This window comes from Streptopelia decaocto (assembly GCF_964273445.1).
Source record: "Streptopelia decaocto genome assembly, chromosome: 6".
In the NCBI taxonomy this organism is placed as follows: Eukaryota; Metazoa; Chordata; class Aves; order Columbiformes; family Columbidae; genus Streptopelia; species Streptopelia decaocto.
Window position 1 is genome coordinate 46379935 of NC_138660.1, and position 23359 is coordinate 46403293.

General features: G+C 39.6%; 1 protein-coding gene across 1 annotated transcript in view; it reads right to left on the minus strand.

Annotated features, from left to right (window-relative positions):
• RAPGEF4 (Rap guanine nucleotide exchange factor 4) overlaps nt 1-23359 on the minus strand; it is a gene marked incomplete at its 5' end in the record, with an annotated part of 149789 nt that overhangs the window by 56245 nt on the left and 70185 nt on the right. The window contains 3 exon segments of the mRNA XM_082055080.1: nt 1916-2023; nt 2322-2375; nt 22428-22492. Coding sequence (XP_081911206.1) covers nt 1916-2023; nt 2322-2375; nt 22428-22492 — 227 coding nt within the window.

Below are 23359 nucleotides of genomic sequence, written 5' to 3' on the forward strand. Positions count from 1 at the left end.
AGTCAACTAACTCTGTCCCCACACAGCATTGCCTGAAGGACAAATAAATAGAGAGAAATGAAGAGGGAACTAGCCAAGAGAATCACACAGTGTCTGCCAAGAACAATGACATCTTAAAACCTTAGTCCAATTTTCCTACAGAGAATACGATGCTACCACATCTATGCATATATGCTTGAAATGTCAGTGAAGGTGGTCAGTGTTGAGAGCATCACCCCAGCAGAACTACAAGTATTTTGTGAAATGCAAAGTTCAGAGGATCAGAGTGAGCCTGTGCCACCTGGTACAAAACCTGTTACACCAGGGCAACAACCTCCAGCCCAGATTTCTAAGGAAATTTTCTCTGTATACCGTGGGACAGAAAAAGCCTCCTATTTTTCAGAATCCTGCATGAAATTAATCATCTAACACTGTAAAAGCTTTGCCAGTGAGAACAGCCCCACGGGAAGACTGTTACAAGGATGTTCCTCCATTTGTAACCAAACTCCAGCCATGCTGTATTTGGGGACACTGGTTTGTAAGTCTACAGGGTTTCTGAGGCTCCCTCATGCTGGTGCTGGTCACCTCGCAGCTCCGGACTGAGCCAGAGGCAGACAACAGCAGGCCTCAAGTTCTCGAGAATGCCTAAAAGGGAAGGGGGGAAACCAACAAGCCACATGGTCACTAAAGAAAATTCTCTGTCATAACACTCTCTAGCTCGGCAGAAGTAAATATACAATGTGATAAAAAATTTACAAATCTGTAACTGAACACACGGAGATCAGAGAGGAAGCTGGCCAGTCCTGCTAGACAAGCTGTTGTGGCTCCACTCTCCATGCATCACTTTCAGACCCCAAAGAAATAGATAATGCTGAAATTTACCTTAAATAATGCTTTCACTTAAAATCTCATTTTGATTATAAAACTTTCCCTCACCTGGATCAAACCTAAATTTGGACATTCCATGCTTAAAAACCCAAGGACAGAACAGTAAGAGTTTTTTCTCAGTTATGCATAAGATAAAATCGGGTAGTTGTTTCGACCAGCATTGGTCTTCATTTATCAGACATGCTCTTTTGTTCTTCTAGAACCACGAGCAATGTCATATCATGGTACTTTCCAGATCACCTCACAAGCTCCAAATACCTTGCAACATATTGAATACATTTTGGACTGAAATACGGAAAATCAGTGCACTTACCTCAAAAGCCAATCAGCAACATATCGATTTACTTTTTAGAAAAAGACATACTCAGATATTTGAAACCATTTTTTATTTAAATATACTCTGAATAATGCATTACGTATTTGATTTAAACATTAGACACTAAACCAAGTTGATTGGTTCTTAAGGCAACAGTAGATAGATCCTGACTCCTTGAAGTTCAACGCTTTCTGTACAATTGCCATTGTTATCCCACTTCAGCAAGACAGTGCTGCCACCAGCAGGAAGATAAGAAAGCCTGGCAATACACTGAAAAGAAATAATTTTAAATAGAGCAGGAAATCTGCATAAGGAATGTTCCTCACGAGGTGAATTTTCAGAACTCCACACTGAGCAACACCGCTGTAGCAATCAGTATAGCAACATAATATATTAATGAACTTTCCTATTATCTCTTACTGATATATTAAGAGAACAGAATCTACATTTTAACTTGATATTGCACACAATATTCCAGCTAACTATGCTATTAACTTTGGAAGAGTTTTTGTAAGTGAATGCTCTGTTCACAATCATGGACTCAATTTCCAGTCAAATTACTTCAGAAAAGATTTACCAGGCCCATTAAAAACTGCATAACATCCAGATTCAAATAGCTTCACAGAATAATTTCAGACCTTTTGAGACCTGCAAGTATGGTAAGGCATAAATCACAAATCAGAGGACGACAGGCATAAAAATTCAGAGACCTCTATACAATCAGCTCACACACCTGTAAGTCTTCAGATGGTATTTACGATCTCTTATCATGTGAGGAGCTCGGGATAGAATTGTATTCCGCAAAATCTTTCCAGCTCTGAGGATCTTTTCTGAAGGAACCTTGGTGATCATAGAGAAAAAAAAGGGACTAAGATACACAGATTTTAAAATTTCTGCAATCTCTATACTGCCTTCTGCAAAACAAAACACAAGTTCTCTTTTCCCTAAATTTGAAGTCCTTGCACAGACGCTTACTTTTGCAGAGCAGTGTAGTATATATTCAGGATTTCAAGTTTCACATAGTTATCACATCTAACAAAAAGCATCACTTCAGTTGATACGTATCACACCATTGGAAATAGGAATTATTTCCATTTGTCTAACAGCCTGGCTCTACAGCACACCTATGTCCTATTACCTGTGTAATGGTTTTAGTAGGACGAGGTGGGATGTGAGGTTCAATAGGAGGTGTCTGAAAAATAAAATGAAATTAAATAAATTTTTAAAGGTTGAGCAGTAAAATAAAATAAAGGCTAAAATTAAAAAAATGAACAAAGAAGTTGTAAAAAAAGAGAATGAGGTTCAAGTCCAAGCTCTGCTCAGGTGACATGAGAAGAAAAAGCTCTTTGAAGGCATCCTGAAGACAAACTTGGCTCTTAATGCTACTCAGCATTAAAACAGTGACATGACATGTGAAGATGAGTAAGAAATACATGTTAACTTTGCCAAGGTATTAATGAAGTGTGCAACGGTCAAACTTCACACTAGATCTGGTGCTACACAGGCACAGCCAGCACATCCACTTGCTGCTCCTGACCCGCAGTGGGCACAGTCACCTTCCTCCCCGGGCAGCTGCGCCTGCCGCTCCGTCCCCACCACAGAAACCCTCTCCTCCTTCGGCACGTCTTTCTGTTCCGCTCTCCTCTCCCTTAGAGCATTGCACAAGAAACGGGAACGAGGAAAGTGCTCTGCTCCCACTATCTGTCTTTTCTAAACTATGACTGGGCTTAGCTGGTGACCCTTTTATAGCTGCTCTCTGAAACACAAGAGCACACTGAAAACAGAGATCTCACTCTGAGTATTAATAACTTTTGCTTCCATTTCCTTTTGAAAGGATTTCAAGTTCTCATCAAATTCAATGAGACTGAAGGTAAATATGCACTTAAATGGTTGGTCAAATCGGCATTAAAGACATTATGAAAACTATTTTTAAATTCTACATTCTTAAAAGGTTTTTTTAAAATCAATAAAGCACAATATACTCAATCTAACTTCCAGATTTTAATTCTAATTAGGAATACACTTCAAAGGAGAGATAAAATGCATAAAACAAAAAATAAGAGAATTTTACAGCAGTAGACTAGTGAAAATTAATTATATTTATATTCTTTAGGGTGTCCGTTAAGCTACAACAGTGCACAAAACTAATAGTTGAAAAAATGAATATGGATCAAAAATTGTCAATAAATCTCCCATCCTAATCAAAACAGAATATAAGAGAGCATTTAGAAGAAATCTGATTCAATCTGAAAGCACAGCAAACACCCAAGGTGAAGGTTAAGGTGCACCACAAGAACCAGAAGAAAGCAGCAGGAAAACTTCTTCGCCTGCATTTGATCCTGACCAACGCAGAAGGATCAGCTGCAAACACAGAAGGTAACTTGGGTGAAGGTGATCACAAAAATGATCCAGTGTCAGAACTTTACAGAAGGAAGTAAGAACATCAAGCTAGAAACAATGGACAACGAAGAATTATTTCCACAAAAAGAGAATACTGACAGCTAAATTCCTGGAGTGGGTCATGGGGGAACAAGTGAAAGGTAAAAAAAGTCAAAGAGAGCTGGTGGTTACTTAACGAAACAATACTAACTTCACATACAATATATCCTAGCACAGAGCTAGAAGTTGTAGTAAAGCCTCAACTTAGCTAAAAGAAAGAGTTCTTCACTGAAATACAAGAAAGAAACGTACAGAAAGGATCAAGTAAGGGGTTTACAAAAGACAAGTTCAAAAAATAGTTTGAATAATGAAGAACAAAATTAGAAAAGCAAAGGCATAAAAAGAGACAGATCTACCAAGAAATCTCAAGAGCTATAAAATATATTCCACAAGTACATTAGTAGTAAAACTAAGAGAAGGAAAAATGTTGATCCGCTGCTCAACAGAGGGAAATCTATTAACAGAAGCAGTTGATGCATTTTTCGTATCAGTGTTCACTAGAAAGATCAGTGGCAGACAGATGGCCACTATCCTAAGTAGCAAAGTGAAAGGAGTAAAGTATCAGCCTGAAAAAGCAAAAGAACAGATGAGAAAACATTACATAAATCAGCTATTTTAAGCCTGTCTGGGTTTGTAGAATTTCATGCAGGAAACCTGCAGAGCTTGAAGCAACTTAAAGAGGGGTGCAGGTATCCTGGAACCACCAGCAGGCACCTCTGACAATTCTAGGGGACTAAGGAAACCACAAGACAGAAAAATGAGAGAAGGAGGAGCTGAAAAATTATAGATGAGTCAGCTTAACTTATCTTCCTAGAAAAAGTCAATTTGTAAGCACCTGGAAAAAACAGGGAGATGAGTCACATGTGATGTATATTAATCAAGAGCAAATAATGCCACATTGATCTAATTTCCTTCCATGAAGAAGGAGCAATACAGAGGTTGGGGAAGAAATAGTTTTTTCAACCCTTTAGTAAGGCTTGGGCACTGTCTCATATGATAATCTCTTCTGCAAAGGGCAGATTTAATTCTTATAAAATAAGTGCAAAGCCAGTTGGAAAAGTATATTTTGAAAGCAATTACCAGTGAAGCTCTGTTCAACTGGCAGTCATACCAGAAATCTGTTCTGAGAAGCCTTCTCAAGAATATATCACATCTGATAGTATTAAATATTAACACAGGATAAAGTAGAAGGTACACTGATTCTGCAGACTTCAGGCCGAGAGGGCTGCATGTACATTGGAGAAAAAGTTCACAGTTTGATACAGTTTTGACATTGGTTTGAAGAAAATATGATGCTACTATGTAACAGAGATAGTGCTGACTACTTTTCAGGCAGAATCAGCTATATAAAGGCAGGGTTGGAAACAAGTGTCTTAGTAGGAGTTCCAGTTTATAACAGATATTAAACAGAACTGGGTAAGAAACGTCACGCTTGCATGAAAGCGAGTAGTAAGCATGTAGCAACAGATGAGATAAACAATGCAGCTCTGCTTCAGTCAGCTAAGACCTAAGTTAAAGTACTGGGTCTCACTTGCCCACTTTACTTCAAAAGTATCTAAACCAACTGGACAGAATTTAGAGGAGAGCAACAAGAATAATCAACAAGCACAACATAAATAGTCAAGGTAGTTCAGCTAAGAAAAAGGCAATTCTTAGCAGAAGTACAATAAAAAAGCCTTCAGATTTAAAAGGCCTTTGAAAATAAGAAAGAAGTGACCTAGTCCATCCTGCAGAAATCAGGAAATAAAGAGTTTAAATTGCTGGAAGAGAGATTCAGGTTAGACATTGGTGAAGCTTTGCTAAGAGGGTGGACAGTGGACAGGGGCACAGATGGCCAGGGAGGTGGGTTCCTCTACCTTCTGAGGCCCAGGATGGTCCATGAGGTATCTATCAGGAGCGATACAGCTGTAGTGAATCGTGCGTGTGGCTCAGGGATGGACGTGCTTCCCTGAAGGACCTTTTAACCTCACTGTGTGGCACTGAACAATTTTTGAGGACACCTTTACATGACTAAATTTATTTCAACCAGAAGGTGGTGCTTAAAGAGATGATCAATAATACAGCCCGCAGAGCAGCAAGCCCAAGGCACTCACTCCTACTGAGGAACAACGTCCTTGCCATCCAAAAGACATGCTCAGCACAGAATGCCCCCAAAGTCACACCCTGCCAAAGCTACTGCAGTGAACTCTGGCTACTCCAGCAACAAGATGAACTGCAGCAAATGGAACCACAGGGCTTGGATTGAGCTTGCTGTAGAACAGGTTGTCATGCTTCAAAGGCAGGGAAATGTAACACCAGAGATATGGTGTTCCCGCAACAACTTGCAGGACCTTAGGACAACAGCCACAACTTGGCTGAAGTTCAATAAATGTTTTGTAAGACTTTACAATCTTGGGTCTCCCATTAAGGGAGGCTTAGAAAGCACTTAGAAAAAAAAGAAGTAACTCTCCCTATAAAACAGCAGACAGTGAACAGCGTGTTTAATTACTTTCTTAACATGTTCTGGTATTTTTTAAGAATTAATGTGACTAAAGTGTATACACGTCGCAAGGAGCTGCATGACTGCAACTACTTGATTATCACATTTTTCAGGACTTACGAATAGGGGAAAAGTTATCAGGTGAAGAGGTCAAAAATGCAAGTCAATTAGAAGAGTTTACAAATTATTACTCATCTCCTGGCCATTGTGGTGACAAGCGTACCTGTTCTTAGCTTTCCCTCAGCATTAGATGAAGCAACACAGCAATAGCATCTTCAGCTATAGTTACTTCATGCCCTTTCCCAACCAGCGCACACAAACTGTTTACTGTGATCTGCTGATCTCCCCGTAGGGGAGAAGCTGCACATGGGTCTGGAGCGTGAAGATGGGAAAGCTGTCGGTATTGGTAGGGGGAAGCAGAAAATGATAGTAAGAAACTGTAGTGAATGGTTTTCAGCATTAACATTGATAAACTCTATATCTGTACATTTATGGATGCACATTTGGGCCATTCAACCAAACCCTTCACGAAGGCAATCACAAAACTCCCTATTTAAATTGGGTTGAAGCACAGAAAGTAACAATTTTAGTCTCTATTCCTTTGAAGATTCAAGTATTTATGCATGAGAGCAATACCATGTATTTAAACAGGACTATTCATGTGTATAATTTTATGCACACATTTAATCTCTGGAGAAATAGGCTTTAGATTATAAACTATAGGGCAATGGCTGCCTTTATTTCTGTGATTCTTACATCACTGAGCAAGCTATATGCAAACAAATAAATAATAAATAATATAATGAACACCAACAGAGACCAAACATGAGGTCTGTATTTGTCAAGTTATTTGAATCTGCTAAATAAAATCCAAGAACACCTCTTATAAAAATAGTTTTTTCTACTCCCCTTGTTAAATAGCTGTAAAGGGATGTTTCTTCCGTGCCTTTACACAGGAATGAATGCTTTAGATCTACAGCAATTTAGATCTATAGAATCAAATTATGGAGTGACTTAACTTACTACTCTCAAATGAGAAACGTAGGAAATCCGTACTGCAAAGAACTAAGATGAAATAAAACAAAAGCCAATGAATTGTTTTTTTCCAATGACCTCAGCATAGCTCATGTTTGAAGACAGAACAAGTTTCTATATTTATTGGATTTAAGCATAGCATGTGAGGTTACCAGGGTGACCAGATAAACCTGTGCACTACTGTTGATCCCTTTATTTCCAACTAGGGCACCGAAAAGAATTGCAAGTGACATCTGTTTTCCTGCTGGCTGGCAGGGGATCCAGAAGAAACAAAGGACAAAAGCCACACACATCGAAAGGCAGCAGCAGCAACAGCCACCTCACTATGAGGTCTGTTTGTTTTACACCCCCAGTATTTACTGCCATTGGTGATTTAGGGTCTAATCCAAAGCCCGCTGAAATAACCAGGAATTCCCTAATTGACTCAATGGGTTTGGAGTCAAGCATCTGATTCTCCTCAGTGCATTTCAGGAAGCAGAGCATCTTTAGCTCTTACTGATTCCAAACAACTTCTGATGACTGCCATTTATGACTGTCATGCTTGAATATCCCATCTCCAGAAAGTCTAATAATGCCCTACCTGGTTCACACGCGAGGAAATAAAACATTAAAAAAAAAAAAAACAACCTCCCACAATATTGGGGAAAGTAGAGCTGGTCAGTAAGATACAGCTGAGAATTAGCAAAAGTCCCCGCAACCCTCCCACACAACACTTCTGCCTTCTATTTCTATTATTCATTTCCAAAAAGTTGCCTTTTTTGTAATATGTTATTGATCTGAACTACTTCAGATCAAAGGTATAGAAAAGAATTCCAAAGATGAAAGGCCTTTGCACAGATGACTCTTTCTCCAATACAAAGTACAGAATGACCATATAGCAGGGATAAAGCTGAGCATACAGTATCAGAGCTGCAGGAGTGTATTTCCTAATTCAACTCCATTGGTCTTACTTCTATCTGCAGAAAAGTGTGTCTATGCAGACTGCACCAATCTCTGCTACAACGCTGTTGGTAAAACAATTCACTTCATGAATGCAGCTTGCTGAAAAACATCCAAGGAGCAACTGGCCAGAGATCCTGTCATGAAAAGGTCCTTTGAAAAGTGTTTTTTGCAAAATTTGAAGGAAAATATACCCCATATTGTAGGAATTTCTGTGCTCTGTTAGCCTGTGCTGGATCTCTGGAGTAGCCCTATGTGGAACATGCTGATACACTGACCAGCGCTTGTCATCAGAAAAGAACCCATGTCATGATCTCTAGCCAACCCTCCAGGGTGCACAGTATATAAGAAACCTCGCACACGCTCCCTGCCACAGGGACTTCTGATGGTTGGGACACGTCACCAGGACTGCGCTCTGTCCAACCCAGACCACCGTCATATCTGCAGAGACCTTACCACGCTCCTCCAGAAGACAAGTGGAAATAGAAATACAATCATCACTACCACGTTGGAAACATTTCAGTCACCTCTTCACTATCTCCTCACAAACATACGCAGCAGCTGAGAGCACCAACCTGTGCGCCCCAGCGCTCTCCGCAGGACAGCACAGGCAGCCCAAGAGCAACTGGAAGAGTCCCAAACTGATGATGACTGACCTCATGCCAGCTCTGTAGGGGCCTTAGCAACACTTTGGAATCAACAGAGGAGAAATTACCCAGAAAGAGCACTTGTTGCTGCTCTTCATCTCTGTTTACCAAACCATTCAAGTACTTAAAAGGACCTGTAGCCAGTCTAGATAGTCTGAAATTGCATTACCAAACCACCCATGCTCACAAATGACACCCACAGAGTTTCTTAAGAAACATCCATAAACAACACAAGTGGGAAGCAGGCAAGATATGGACAGAGGAAAACACAGTCATGAGGATGTCTGCAAAATTAGGGAACTTCCACAGAAAGAGGAATTAATCACATTTAAAAAAATCTTCTGAGTTTCATAAAACTACAGCACCTGTAATCTAAATACCTATAGATGTAACTAACTGCAGACTAAGTAAACCAAGGAAAACAGACTAGTAGAAATTCTCACGACCAGTGGTTAAGACAGCTCAGTTTTATTCTTGTTTTCTGATCGCACAACCTTACACAAATCACGTAATCACACTATTTCATTTTCCCCTTTTTGGAGAGAGGAATACTAATAATTTCTATCTTTGTAAAATGCTTTTAATATTGTCAGCAAATGGGCTACTATCAAAATATTCAAAATAATGATGACTGTTTAAAAATCTGTATTCTTTAAATGTAATACAATGTGAAGACTAAGCTGCATTTTAAACTACATTTTAAAATCGCTTTTCTTCAGTAATCTACATGTATTAATAGCATAAACAGGAAAATGTGTCCCTTTAAATGTTTAAATACAATCAACGTTGCAAATTTATTTCAGAAAGTTAAATTGAAACTGCATTATTAACACTTCTACAATGTTTCTTTGACAAACTGTAAATGTCCATCCTTTTAACACAAAATGGTTCAGCTATTACCAAAAATGATACTTCACTGTGAATGTCAAAGGGAAAAAGAATATTGAAACAGACTATGACCAGTGCACAAAAAAAACCCCAGAACATGCCTAATGATGTCTTATTTTCCTGTCATTTTTTTTACTTCTCTGCCACAATGAAACAGCTGCTATAACTACACTCCATGCATGGAATAAAATGTCAGAAAATGCTAACTCTGCTGTGAGAATTCCTGATGTTCTGATCAAGGTGCGACTAGAGTTGCCATAAGGAATCTCAAGCCAGTGTTACCACAGGTTTCTCTGCTGCTGCATTTTTTTAATCTACAAAAGAATAAAGCCTTTTTTTGCATTGTCTCTCACAAAAATTACTGGTTTTATTAGTATCCATGGCTTTAATAGTATGTTTACCTGAAATCATTTACTTCTTGAGAAACAAAGTATAATGACAAAGATGAAAAAGGACAATAAATATTAGGCAGCAAGGTTACTGGGTTTTAAGATCTGCCTCTCTCATCTGTGCTATAGGTACAGAGCAATTACTTGCAAGGCAAACTGAAGAGAAATTAAAGATTAATGAGCTTCTGGAAGATTTCTTTCACTCGTTTCCAGACACTTTTATAATTTCTACAAACATTTCCCACCTCCAGGTCTCCCAGGAGGAATGCCTCTAGACAAACAGGACTGGGTGGGCTCTCCTGTGCTTCCATCACCCCCAGATGCCCAGACTGCCCCCTGAGAACTAGGTGATGAAATTTTAGATGAAGTGGTGGCTGCCAAAAAGTGGCTGGAGCGTGAATTAGGGGGTGAAATTGTGGAGCTATTAAAATCAATGGCAAAACTCTCGACTTTAGTGTAGTCAAAACAGCTCCCAAGTGAGGCAAGAGCACTGCTGCATCCTGGGTGATAGCGGTTCACACATTGTGTGACCCCAGCTAATCATTCCACTTCTGAGTGTTTCAGCTTCTCCATCTGTAAAATGGGGATGACAGTGTCTATTCATATATCTGAGAAGCGATGAGAACGAGCAACTGAAAACACTGCTGAATGCTGCAACTGGAATCCTGGAAGCCGAGGTCTACAAATTCATTTGGAACCGTTTAAACCAGACCTGTTCACCTTTTTTCTTACTGTTTTGAATTTCAGCTCATCTTCCACGATAACTAGTGCAGGACAGACATTTCTAAACATACTCTTCAGCTGGTTCTGCTGGTAAGTGAATTTTTACTGCAACTTGATGAAAAATTTGCTCCATAAATTCACAAAGAACATTGCAATAATTAACCCAAGATTGAGATGGAGAGGTGAAATTACTCTACCTGACATTTTCCCTGGCTAACCACATCTCTTTACATCCCAATTCACCATAGTACATTTCTGAAAGAGATGACCTCTTTTTACCTCTCTCAGTATGTAGCCCAAGCTGTGTAAATTCTGTGATGTCTGGCTTTTAGGGATATCACAGAAAGAGCCTGTCCTTGTGAAATGGAAAGGGACCTACTCTATGTATTTTGTAATTTATCCCCTTTCTCCTCTTTCTTTTTAATGTTGGCGTTAATTTTCGAAACCTCACTAAAAATATTGCTTTGTCCAGCTCAAATTCTGTAGATGCCATCTGTCAACCACCCACCTCCTTTTAAAATGTAATCTCAAAATTTTCTTTAGCTTCACTGACTCTTTAGTGACTCTTTGTGGGCTGTACAAAGGATAAGGACTGTTGCGCCATATTAAGTAAATCACAGTATGAAAATGTTTGCTGTTCCAGAGAAGTTTAAACACTGTAATCCATACCAGCTTGCCTGGAGATACTGAATGCAGATAGAGCACTCCCAGCTAACTTGGGTTAAACAAATCACAGCATTTCTACAATAATATAGGAATCTTCAGCTTCTCCATGGCAGTTGGTCTAGGAGACTGTCTTGAGGAAAGGAAGATACATCCTCCCCAGAGGAATTTCTGGTGCGGTGAAGTCTAATATTAGTGCAGATTGTCCTGCGCCTGCACTGCCACAAGGTCACCCAGCACTTTCCAGGCAGCAATCCAGAACACGGAGTGTAACACTGAAGAAACCAAACAGTAGCGTTCAGGAGCTCTAGGCAAGGCAATCTCCCGGTTTTCTTCTCCTTCCTCCTTCCCCCATTTTGGACCAGAATACCAGGAAAACAAGAGAGTCATTCTCTTACACAGGACCGGGACTGCTGTGGAGCAGTGGCTACACATTTACAGCATAAGCAATACCAGAAAACTTGCTGTTACAGTTTTGTGGGACACAGGTTTTCCCAACATCATCCTGGAATCTGCAGCAGCCAACACTGACACTCAGCAAAGGGTGAACTGAGCTGGGGGAAACGAAAGGGGAGCAGGGGATGTCAGGTTCCTTTATCTTGTGGACCCCTTGAGTTTTGCCAGTCAAGACGCGGGACCTCGTGCGGCTAGTGGCAATAGGCTTTTCTTAGGATAATTTCACAGACTTATTTGGAATAGCTGCCAGAACCCAGCAGTTTGCAGACCATAAGCTGAAAATCCCTCATCTAGACTGGCTTTGAACACAATTAAGGCAACTCAAGAGAAGGGAGAGAGGGAAAGAGAGGGGAACAAATATTTGCCTGGATCTGTATGTGTATTACAGTAATAACAGGAATACATAATACAAATGTATATTTAAACACAGAAGACAGAAATCACACAGATTCATTTGTGATTTAGCAGTGAATTGCAATGGAGCTGCAAGCAGGCCTGATAAAATGATCCTCTGCTACTTGTCCCTCTGCTTCATCCCCCAGCTGATGTGGGCTGGAACAAGTGCCAGGTTTGGGGCAGAAGAGAGTCTCCATCCACAGCTGACAGACCTGGCAGTGCTCTGTGCAGAGGTTAGACATTTAAGGCTGCAGACAGTTCACAGCAGCCTCAAACAGCACTGCTGTGGTCCATCTCCTCCTTGAACCCCACATCCAGGCTCTGCCCCATTGCTTGTGCTGGGCCTGGCCAGGAAGCTAATTTTAATCAAAACAGCAGAAAATAAAGTTCCAATAAAAGGTTTATGTGTTTCTGACAGTTCTGCTCCCTTACCACCAGGCAAGCAGAAATGTCAGTGTGATGGAGGAGAGGGCATACATAGCTGGATGTAGAGAGAAGGGACTTCAGAGGGAGGACGTGGAGGGGGACAGGTGCCCTAGAGTCCCCGTGCAGGTCACTGGAAGCTGCTGTGGGAGGGCAGCCACAGCCCCACGATTCTCCCTGCGGCCAAATGTGCTCTGCTCTGGGAGCTGATGCTCCCACCACCTTCTGATTGCACAGCCACCCCCTGCTGCCTCTGCTCCTGGTGTCACTGCTGGTCCTCACGTGGCTCTGAGGTGGGCTGGGTTGGGAAACAGGTTTGGGTGAAAAGTCACCAGCAGAGCCATTCTGCAAATCCAATGAGGGCAGAGTGGCACAAGAGAAGATGTTTCTTTAGCCCCCTCTGATTCACGCATTTGAAGTCAGCTACTTTAAAGAATGAGGATGGACGAAGCAGTACTGGGAGGTTTACAAAAACTAAATCATAATTCTCCCCTGTTAAGTTACTGGCTCTTCTTTCATTCAGTTCATATTTAAGGTGGTTGTACAAATTGTTTATAAAATTTCATTTCTTAAGATGAAAACAAGTGTGGCTGAGTAATTCTAATTAGAAGCACTGTAACAACTGGTACTGGAAGTAAGCTTTTTTGTTTTCTTTTTTCTTTTGGAACCTAAATTATGTATTCATTTCATTTCTCTACTAGTCAACTCACCTATGCGTATTTGTATTTTCTCATGAACTGCTATCTTTAATTTTAAGACAGCCGCATCACTGATGATAAAGCACACAAAGATCAAACACGCTCACAATCTTGTGCCAAGCTTTCTTCCAAAAGGAAACTTAAAAAAGAATAAATAATGGTAAGTCATAAATCATAAATCTTTAAATACCTGAACAGCACTTGCTCCTCAACCATCACTGGAGATAACAGTCCAATTACATTTTAGGCTCTGTCGTAGATCTCTGACATTTTTGCCTCAGCAATTCTAACTGGGAATGGCTCCAAATGAGCACCACAGACCAAACACTTGCTTTGGTGGTGGTGTTGTTTGCATGGAACCAGCACAACAGGCTCCTGATTCCTGACGAGCTAACACAAAAAGAACAAAATCACTGGACAGCTTTCCCCCACTATTTATTAACCTCTCAAATTTTTGTCAACTGTACACAGCCAGAAAAAGATGCTGCTAAATGATCAGATCAGACACGTTGATTACTTACTGACTCAGAACTATAATTGACTTTGTGGAATACCAATTTCCAGCATGCACTATAGGACAGGCAGTCAAAATGCTCTGTGAGAGATGATATGAGTGACTAGAAGGAATCCGATTTTAAGATCCCTGATCCAATTTTTCTGCCAAACTTGATAAAATAATTACAAGATTCAAAAAAATTCATTTTGCTATTTCAAATATAAGTGCCAAATGTGTTACTTGTATACGCTTGACTTGTCTGAAGACATGAACCTTGAAAAGGACTATCTTTTTTTTCTCAGTATAATTACCCACTTTTTCTGTCTTTCAACTGCACGAGATAAATGGAGCATATGTGCATGTTTTTTATGGGTTGGGACAGAATCACACAAGAGACACAGCCAAGGAGCAAGAGTCATCAAGTGTGACTCCACAACATGTATTATCAGAGCGCCCTTGCCAGCACTAGCAGGTAAGGCAATATGCTGTTTCCCCAGACAAGTGGAACTGAGAGTGATGCTCTTCTTGAAAGAAAGTCCCACACCTAATTCACAATATTGTGCATTTTCCAGGAATTTCTGTTATTTTTCCATTATTTATTTTATCTAAACTATGACAGTAATACTTGCTTACTCTACTACTCTGATGAAAGCCAACAGTGTAAGATCCCCTCCAATTGCAAGATTAGCAAAGAAATATATATCACTTAGTTTTCCATTTGTCTATTGATTTCTGAACTTCTGCCTCCCACTCCCACTGTCTCTTAGGATTATCACACCAAAAACCAATCACAACAAGCTCCTGTAAGAAAACTCATTTGAAATGTATGAACACATGTGAATCCCAAGCCTTATAACATTCTGAGTAAAACAGCATCTTTGTGTCTGACAGTCACTCCATCTTTTCTGTGACTGCAAGCTCTTTGTAGCAGAGGCCTCCATCCCTTCTTTGCATCACAGCACCCAGCACATACAAGAGCTGGAAAGCTTTAGGATATATATAAATTGCAATAAAGGCTGACATAAAAATTTTTAAGAAGCAAGAGGAGTGGAGAGCACCAAAATAACAACAACAACTGCTTGAGGGGACTCTTCACTCAGACAAAAACTGTGGAGATCACACATATCAATACTCAGATGTAAGAGTCACGGAACTAAAAACTCACATAGCTTAACATTGACTTGAGTATATGGACTGTTCTGCTGGTAACCAAGGAGGTCTCCCTCTCTCTCTCTCTCTCTCTTTCTTTCCCCTGTACTTCTCATTCTTCATCTTTTCACTCCTGCCTCATGATAAAACCCACATTACTCTGATTTGGATCTTTCATAACTACTCAGAAAGTCACTGCAACACTTAAAGGAGGACACAGATGCAGACACACTTTTCCAAGCTCAGTTGCACTCCTGAGCAAATGGCAGTGGTTGCTTCTGGAATGCTTTGCAGCTGTCTCAGGAAAGGGAGGCTCTGTCTTCAGGTGCTGACAATTCAACCGTGGTGTTGGACACTATTCACTATTTTTACCATTATTCATCTTCTCCCAAGATAAATGTGGCAATTTGCTTATGTTTTAAAACTGAAATACAGTTGCAGATATTTAATCCTCTATCGTTATTTCTCTTAGAAAATGAGGGTAAAGTTTAAAACAAGAATATTACTTTAGGATCTGCAGGTTGCAAAATTCTGCCCTTTTCTGTAAGAAGTTTAATTCATCTACCAAGAGAAGTCTTGCTTCCATCTCTTACCAATCTCACCATCATTGTAGACAGCTCTGTTTATCCTTAAAGCTGTCCTTAGAACCACCACAATGAAAACTCCTCATAGTAGAAAGAAGGGACCATATTTTTCCTGACAAGTTCATGCAAGAGCTTCAAGGACCAGGGATCCTTGAACTGGATCAGGTATGCACTGGAGAGAGAGACTAAGTTATTTTGAGACATACAATGGTAAATACACAGCAACCTGGACCAAGGATTCTGTTCTTTCTCTCCACAATGCTACTCATTCATGTATAGTAATAGATCAAATGAGAGTCACTTATCACATCTGCAGGTTTCATATTGGGACTACTCTGGCTAGTCCTGTATTGGCCAGATTTGAGCTCAGTTGTGTGATTAGGTACAGCAGAAGAAACTGTTGCCAAGAGAAATTGCCGTTGGGGTCTCCAGAATTCAGGGTACAAAATTAAATCATGAGTCATAGATATTTCATAGATTACCAGGTAGCTGAACTGGATGACAGAAGATGGGATGGTGCAGGCTTTTCTTTGAGACATCACTAATCCCACTGGCATTTGGAGGGGAAGCCTACAGTTGTGTGTCATCTCCATATGGCTGGAACTGGAGATAGCGATGTACCAAAACCTTCCCTGGTGGTTCTGCAAGAATTTAGTTTATGCAAAGCCCACTTACGTAAACCAGCAGACCTACTAACAATTTTATTTACATTAAAGAGCTCTGATGACACATAAAAGACCTTCACATTTTTCATGAGGTTCATTCCTAACATACGAAAAATGTATTTTTCACAGACTCCTACGCATCTCACACTTCTGCCTTTGTTATCTCTTCTGCCATATGCTGTCACCATGAGACTCACTGCCAGGGACTGTATGCACAGGCTCTGCACTAGCCAGATCATTACAGGCTGTGATAATAATTGAACCCTGAGTACTTCCACTTAGAGCAAAATGAAGAACCTGAACAGACCTCTAAACAAATTACTTTCATACATGTGAAACTGGTGCCAAAATATCATAGCAGCCTAAAAGTAATTGGTACAGTTAGGACTGCATGAAGACATTATTTAGAAATATTTGCATGTAGTGCTTTTATGCAACCACTTCAAAAATAGAAAATAAAAGGGATTTTTTTTTTTTTAACCCTAAGCTAACATTGTATAGGAGAACTGACTCTGGAATAGAAGGCAAGAGGACAGGAATTAATGTAGATAAGTCACTGGGCAGTTATATAAACCATCCACATAGGAAATCAGTTCTGTTATCAGTTTTCACGTGAATGTTGGAGAGGTTACCACTTCCAAACAAACACCTTGTCGTTCCATCCATAAACTTGCTAGAACACCGCCTGCTTTCCTCATCTATTCTTTCTTGTAGGCTCAGAATTTCAGGAGTCTGTGAAACATTTCCCTTAGCATTCTGCTAATGCTCTATCAAATTCCACATTTGACAATCTACTGAATATGTTAAAAGATAAGCTTTCTTCTCAGTCATCTGGGAAAAGTAAATTGAAATATAGGGAAATCAGAAGTAAAATTATTGTGTTTATTGCCAGAGTAGCTAACATGGTGAATGAACATGATTATTACTGGTGTCTTGTATGGGCTCTTCAAGGCTCCATCTAGTGAATAGTAATGTCATCTTTACAAACAATATAGTTTCAAATGCCCAGAGCTATATTTAAGTGCTTGAAAACTGAAATAAGTGAATATTCATTTGCCTGGCAATGTTGAAAATTGCAGCATTTTGAGGATTAACACTTAGATTATGTCTTTGTCAACTGAAAGATCTTTCCAATATAATTTCATTAAATGCATTTAGAGTTGATAAAATAGCAAATCGTGTTTTCACAATCAGTCCACTTATTTAAATGCATAAAAATCAGCACTGCACCTAAGCCTTATTGAAAATTCAGTAAAGAGAAGGAATCTACATTTTATCCCATCAAATTAACCAGGGAAGAAGATGGATGATAAGGTGACTTTCAGAGGAGTATTTCAGCACATCCTATAGAATCTTTGCTATACAAAATACCTTCCAACAACTCACTTCCAATAAGCTCCTAGCCTAGAGGATTCAGAGTCATTACACAAAAAGCATAAAGGGGACATCTCAGCCTGTAAGCTTCACGAACTCATTCCCTGCATTTTTTAAATATTACTTCGTGCAATAGGGGGAGCTCCTGCAATTATTTATCACAATAGAAACCTAAAGACAATATAGGGAACAAAATGGAAATAAAGCATGAGAAAGATTTCAGAAAATAGGATACATTCTTCACCCAACGGAAAGAATGACTGTATGAACTAGAACAACTTAATCTGATTATATCTGCTCTGTTCAGTATGGTTTCCTCAGTACAAAGGAGATGAAGAAGCACTTTCCCCCTTTCAGAATGTATGTTTTCAATGAAGAAGGCGCAAATTTATGTAGGTTTTAAACAGTCAGAGATTAACTTGTGCAAAAAGAAAGCCAGCACAGTTTTTGAGGTGAGATGTTGTTTTAATTGAGTGTGTCACAGGAAAAATATATGTGAGCAGGTAATCAAAGTCTGTACCATAATAAACATAAAGAATTGAAGTACGCAGCATAACAAATAGGGATAAGAGGAGCTCATTAACACTGCTCAGCCAGCCTCCATTCTTGAAATTCTCTGCTTTTAAGCACTTAATTTCTCAGCCTTCCTTTCAAGCAGAATTTGTGCGTGTCTGTAGTTCCCCAAGAATGTGGGGGTTCTTTTACCAAACTGCAATATGGAGATTCCGTTACAGAAAACAATATAAAACTTCAGCTTCAATGACTAGCAGGGCTAGGACTTTTAAACTGTCAAATACTTGAGTAAATAGAATAGTTGTTATTAATCACTGATTTCTGTTCTTTCTGTAGATCATTCCTATGGTCTCTTAGGCACAGCATCCACAGTTTGCAAAGGAGTTTAAGGTATTTACTGATCAGCACCACACTTCATAGCAGAGTGGAGCTTCATGCTCTTGATGGGTCTGTCATCTATTCTTACTCACATCCATTCCTGTGTTTCTACAACTCATTTTTGCAACACCTTCTTATTTAAAACTATCTTATACCTCATGTCACCAGAGAAGAATGGGCTATTTCTTTACACATTTTCTACTTGGGCACCAGTAGAGGGTGTAACAGCACAGGGGAGACAACTGTGTTTTTCAGTTAGTGTCTGGCTTTGTAACAATCAAAATGTTGCTCTAGCAACTAGAGTGAGCGATTACAAGCAAACCCACACCGTTAAGCATCGACACAGAAATGCCCAAGCAGCCCAGCACCAAAGACGAACTGTGTGGGAATTCTGCACATGCAAAGTGCACAGCCTGTGTGCACGAGCTTGCAGTTAAACTGCGATGAGCCTCTAGCGAGCCAGTTGCAGCTGAGATTTTTCAAGGATTAACAACACAGTTTATGTTGTAGGAGGTCATAAATGGCACTCCTTACTGCCAGGACAAGCCCCAAATGTCGAGCTCCTGGTCCAAAGGACAGGATTGCTTATGTGCCACTGGGAAAAGCTATTATATATGTGCTATGTATTTTCCCCCAGCCTCAATGTCAGAGAGGTTTGATCTATTTCAATTTAAAAATCAGCCAGACGCATACTCTCAGCATGGCAAATTCAGCGTAAACAGTGAAAAAGTGGCCAAATTGCACGAACAGGATCTTGCAGTGTGAAGCGCCGTGCAACCCTGCTGCCAGCTCTGCTGGTAATATATGGAAACAGAACCACTGCCTATTCTGCTTGCGCGCTGGAAACCAACCTCCCCTGCCTTCTAAGTACCCCTCCGTATCTCTTCCAAAAATGTATTTGAAATTATTATTGATTTTGTCATTTTGGCCTTAGGGTTACATTCATCTCACAGATCCAGCTATATCCAACTCTACCCCATGAGAACTTTTGAAAACTAGAGCTAGAGAGACTGGTGTACAGATATTAGACTGACTAGTTAAAGAGACCGAACTTGTGTTATTTTCCCTTACGTAAAATAGCTTTAAATCAACTTTGTTCCCTTCCCTAAAATATAACTGAGGCCAGTAGCATACTCCAGCTCAGTATTTTATGCTCAATTTAACTGCTACATTGCATTAAATGATGCGCAGTAATGTAACCCTAAATGCAAATGAATTCATGTTTGGTAAAAGAAAAATCTCTTTGCTGCCTTCTCCAAATACAATTTTTTAATAGATTTTAATGAACTAGGAAAACGAAGCATCCACATACGGTGAGAAAATTTCAAGGCATGCATTAAAAGAAAAATCTTTCATTACTCATCAAAAACTAACAGATGTGACAGGAGAAAACAATTAAGCTATGAAGATGAAACTCAAACAATTAGCAAATATGGAAAATCTATTACAGTGCTTGTAAAAGACTCAGCACAGGCTAAAAGAGAAAAACATGCATTTCAAATTTCAAGAGTGGAATATATTGAATTTCATTTGAAGCAAATTATTTATAGTAATAAACTTCCCTGGAAAATTAAAATGACAGGCCTCCCACCATCCCCTCTGAGATAAATTCATCATTATTATCAAAACTACTGAAGACGTTACGTTATGTCCTTCTGTTAAGAGTGTAAGGTTTTCTTAACCTATCAAAGATTTTGAGGACCTTTCTCTGAATCTCAGTAAGTTCCTTTCTCAGTCTTTTCCTGGACATTACAGAGGAGCCTCCAGGCCTCTCTGAACTGTATGTGCTGCCAGTCCCACAGGCATTATTCTGACCATCTAAAGATATAAAGTAGTCTAAAGATGTCCTGCAAACACTCCCCATTCCCTGGATGAATGCTCTTCTCTGATGTCATTTTAACAGCCATACATCACCCTAAAATAAGCAAAGTATACAAAAGCTATAAACAAGGGGCTGTTTTCTATTACCCTGTTATTTTGTGTTTTGAGTAGCTGGCAACAATTCTGGGAATTTGGCCCTGCAGTCCCAGTATCGCTCTGATCATTCAAAACTGACTACAGGGCATGAAGATCAATGTGTTGAGGAAGCACTATAATACTTGTACAGTTTCAAATTGCGGGAATGCAGCCTGCATGCAGTAAACAAAATACTTGAGTATTCATCTCTGCTGCACTTACCTTTCACTTAACATAATTAGAGAGAACTCTGGCCATATGGCAAAAACGCAGAACTAGGATTCATGAACCATTTCTATGCTGCCCAGGTTCTTCTGCCACATTTGTCATAGGACTGTCTGAGCTCCTCCAGGATGACACAAGGTGACAAGTGTTTGTCACACATATTTACTGTCTCAGCTTCTCTCCACAGAGAAGTGTATGGTGTGAGAGGGAGAAGGATGTCTGTTTTATACATTTGTCTTGGAAAGGAAGTTTATATGGCTTGCAAAGGCCCTTAATCCGGTAAAAGCCACTGGACAGTTTGAGCCTGCCCCAGACAAGTTCTGTCTCCTACCCAGGTGAACATTACATGGTGCAGGAAGAGTCCTGCTGTGCCACAAAAGCCCAGATATTGGCAGCAGTATTAATCACTAAGCTTCACTCAGTTTCTAAAATACCTTGTACCTGAAAGTGTATACCATCCTTAGCTGAGCATCACTGCCTAGTACTGGGGTGAGATCGCCTTCTAGGAAAGACAGATGTTTTTACCTTGTTATCTCTATCTGCCTCAGAAAATACAACATCTTTTTGTTTAGTTTCTACACCTGGTGCTTTCACTGAGCGGTCAAGCAACACCCTGATCTGGTTTAACTCCAAGTGTAGCACTGAAACGCAGCATCTTAGAGAAGCACTGAGACTTTGTAAAAATGCTTACAGAACGAAAGGTGCTATCTAAGTATCTAAGAATTATTACTCAGTGCATGGAAAAATTTTTATTTTCATACAGGATAAGACTGCGTCAGGAAGTAGTACAGCATTAGCAAATACGACTCTAGAAAAAGGAACTGCATACTGTTACGTTCATACACTTAATAAAGGCTGAACGTGACAATTAAGAAAGGTCAGTACCCTTGAGGAAGCAGGACAGACAGACAGGGAGAGGTGGAAGTAGTTATTTTCGCATTAAGGAAATACGCTAAAATATTCATTGTCTTTATCTGCTGTCAAGAGATTTTTTTGTGTAAGAAAATACCTTTAACCTTTTAAAGACATCACATAAATGCATTCAATTAAATTCCTATGTCCAGAAAGAAGGCATCCAAGCATCTGTTTATTACTGTAACTTGTCTACTCCTGCCATTAAAAAAAAAACAACTAGAAGTTATTAATCTTTACAGCAAAGCCTGATACTATTTCTTCCCACTGTTATAATTACTTTCAACCTATCATAGAAATATTCATCAGTTCTTTCACATGGGTCCTCATCTGGTGAGACTCAAGGTACAGAACTATTCTACAATGAGGAACTGGGATGTAAAGCTGCTCTCTGAACACAAGAGAAAATCCACCCTGAGTAAAGGACCAGAACAATACCTATGCATTAGTTAAGCCTTAAAATAGAATTTAATTATTTATTTTATGATCCACTGGCTATGCACTGGTCTTGTCACACTGCTGTTTTTCTTCCTTACCCTCAGCACATTTCTGAAAAGATAGGACAACTAGATTGTAATACACACTTTGGCAGCAGTACACGTTCCAATAATGCTGATCATGAACTAGCTGCATTCTCTAGTTACATCATACAATGTCTAAAGCGTTCTTATAATTTGTATACCATAGTAAATGCATCAACCCCATGTTTCACATTTGCACCTTGTTCTTTTCAATTTAATGCTGTACTTTAGTATTTTTCATTACCAAATCCCCCAACTGCACAAGAGAAACTAAGGCAAAGCTAGCTGTGATTTACCTTATTACAATTTTTAGAAACTTGGCAAAGAGCACTGCTTGACATACTGTCCTTATCTGGCATTCCTAAGAAAAAGAATACAGAAAATAAATATATACTGTACATTCTTTAAGTAACAGTGGAGGTATTTATTAATAGAATAGGGAACTGGAGGGTTCAATACTTTAATAACATACAGATTAATCTCTGATTTTTAAAGAGGAAAACAGATTGATTCAGATGAAAGTTTTCTCTTGTGAACACAAAATAATACAAAAAGCTAACTTGTGTAAATACTACAAACAGTTTGCTAGACCTAGTACTTTCTCACAACTTAATACTTGATGTATACAGGAATTATTTATATTTTTTCATTTAATGTTACCTGTGTTTTAGTACCTGGAAGTCAAATGCGACATTGAGTTTGCACCAACTAGCATTGCCATGCTATGGTCTCACAAATAGAACATATTGAGCACATAACATATGGGACAAAATTTGCAGATGCAATTTCTAGACATCAGATTGTCCTGGTTGGCATCGAAATAATCTTCCGGTAACTAAGTAAGAGTACTTTGATCTACAGAGGTGATGAGTTCCAAAGGCTGCCCTTACATTCATGTCTAGAGCACTATCCCACAGTTTGACAGGTTCTCATGAGGCAGAGACATGCCCAGACTTATTTAGCTATGTAACTAAGGCCAGACAGCAGCATGTTCACTGCAGGCTGTCTGCCCAAGCACTAACCCAGGTTCCCAGGCAAGCTGTGCAGCCCATCCTAACTAAAACAAAATAAGCCAGTTTGTTATATGTATTTTACTAGCAGGATTTATGGCTGTCTTCCATGGAATTCAGGTAACAGCTATAACCAGGTAAATGTTCCATGACATCAGACAGTATGCTTTAGCCAACAGGCCTGGCTCATAGTGCAATTTGTGTACAGCTCTGTGTAC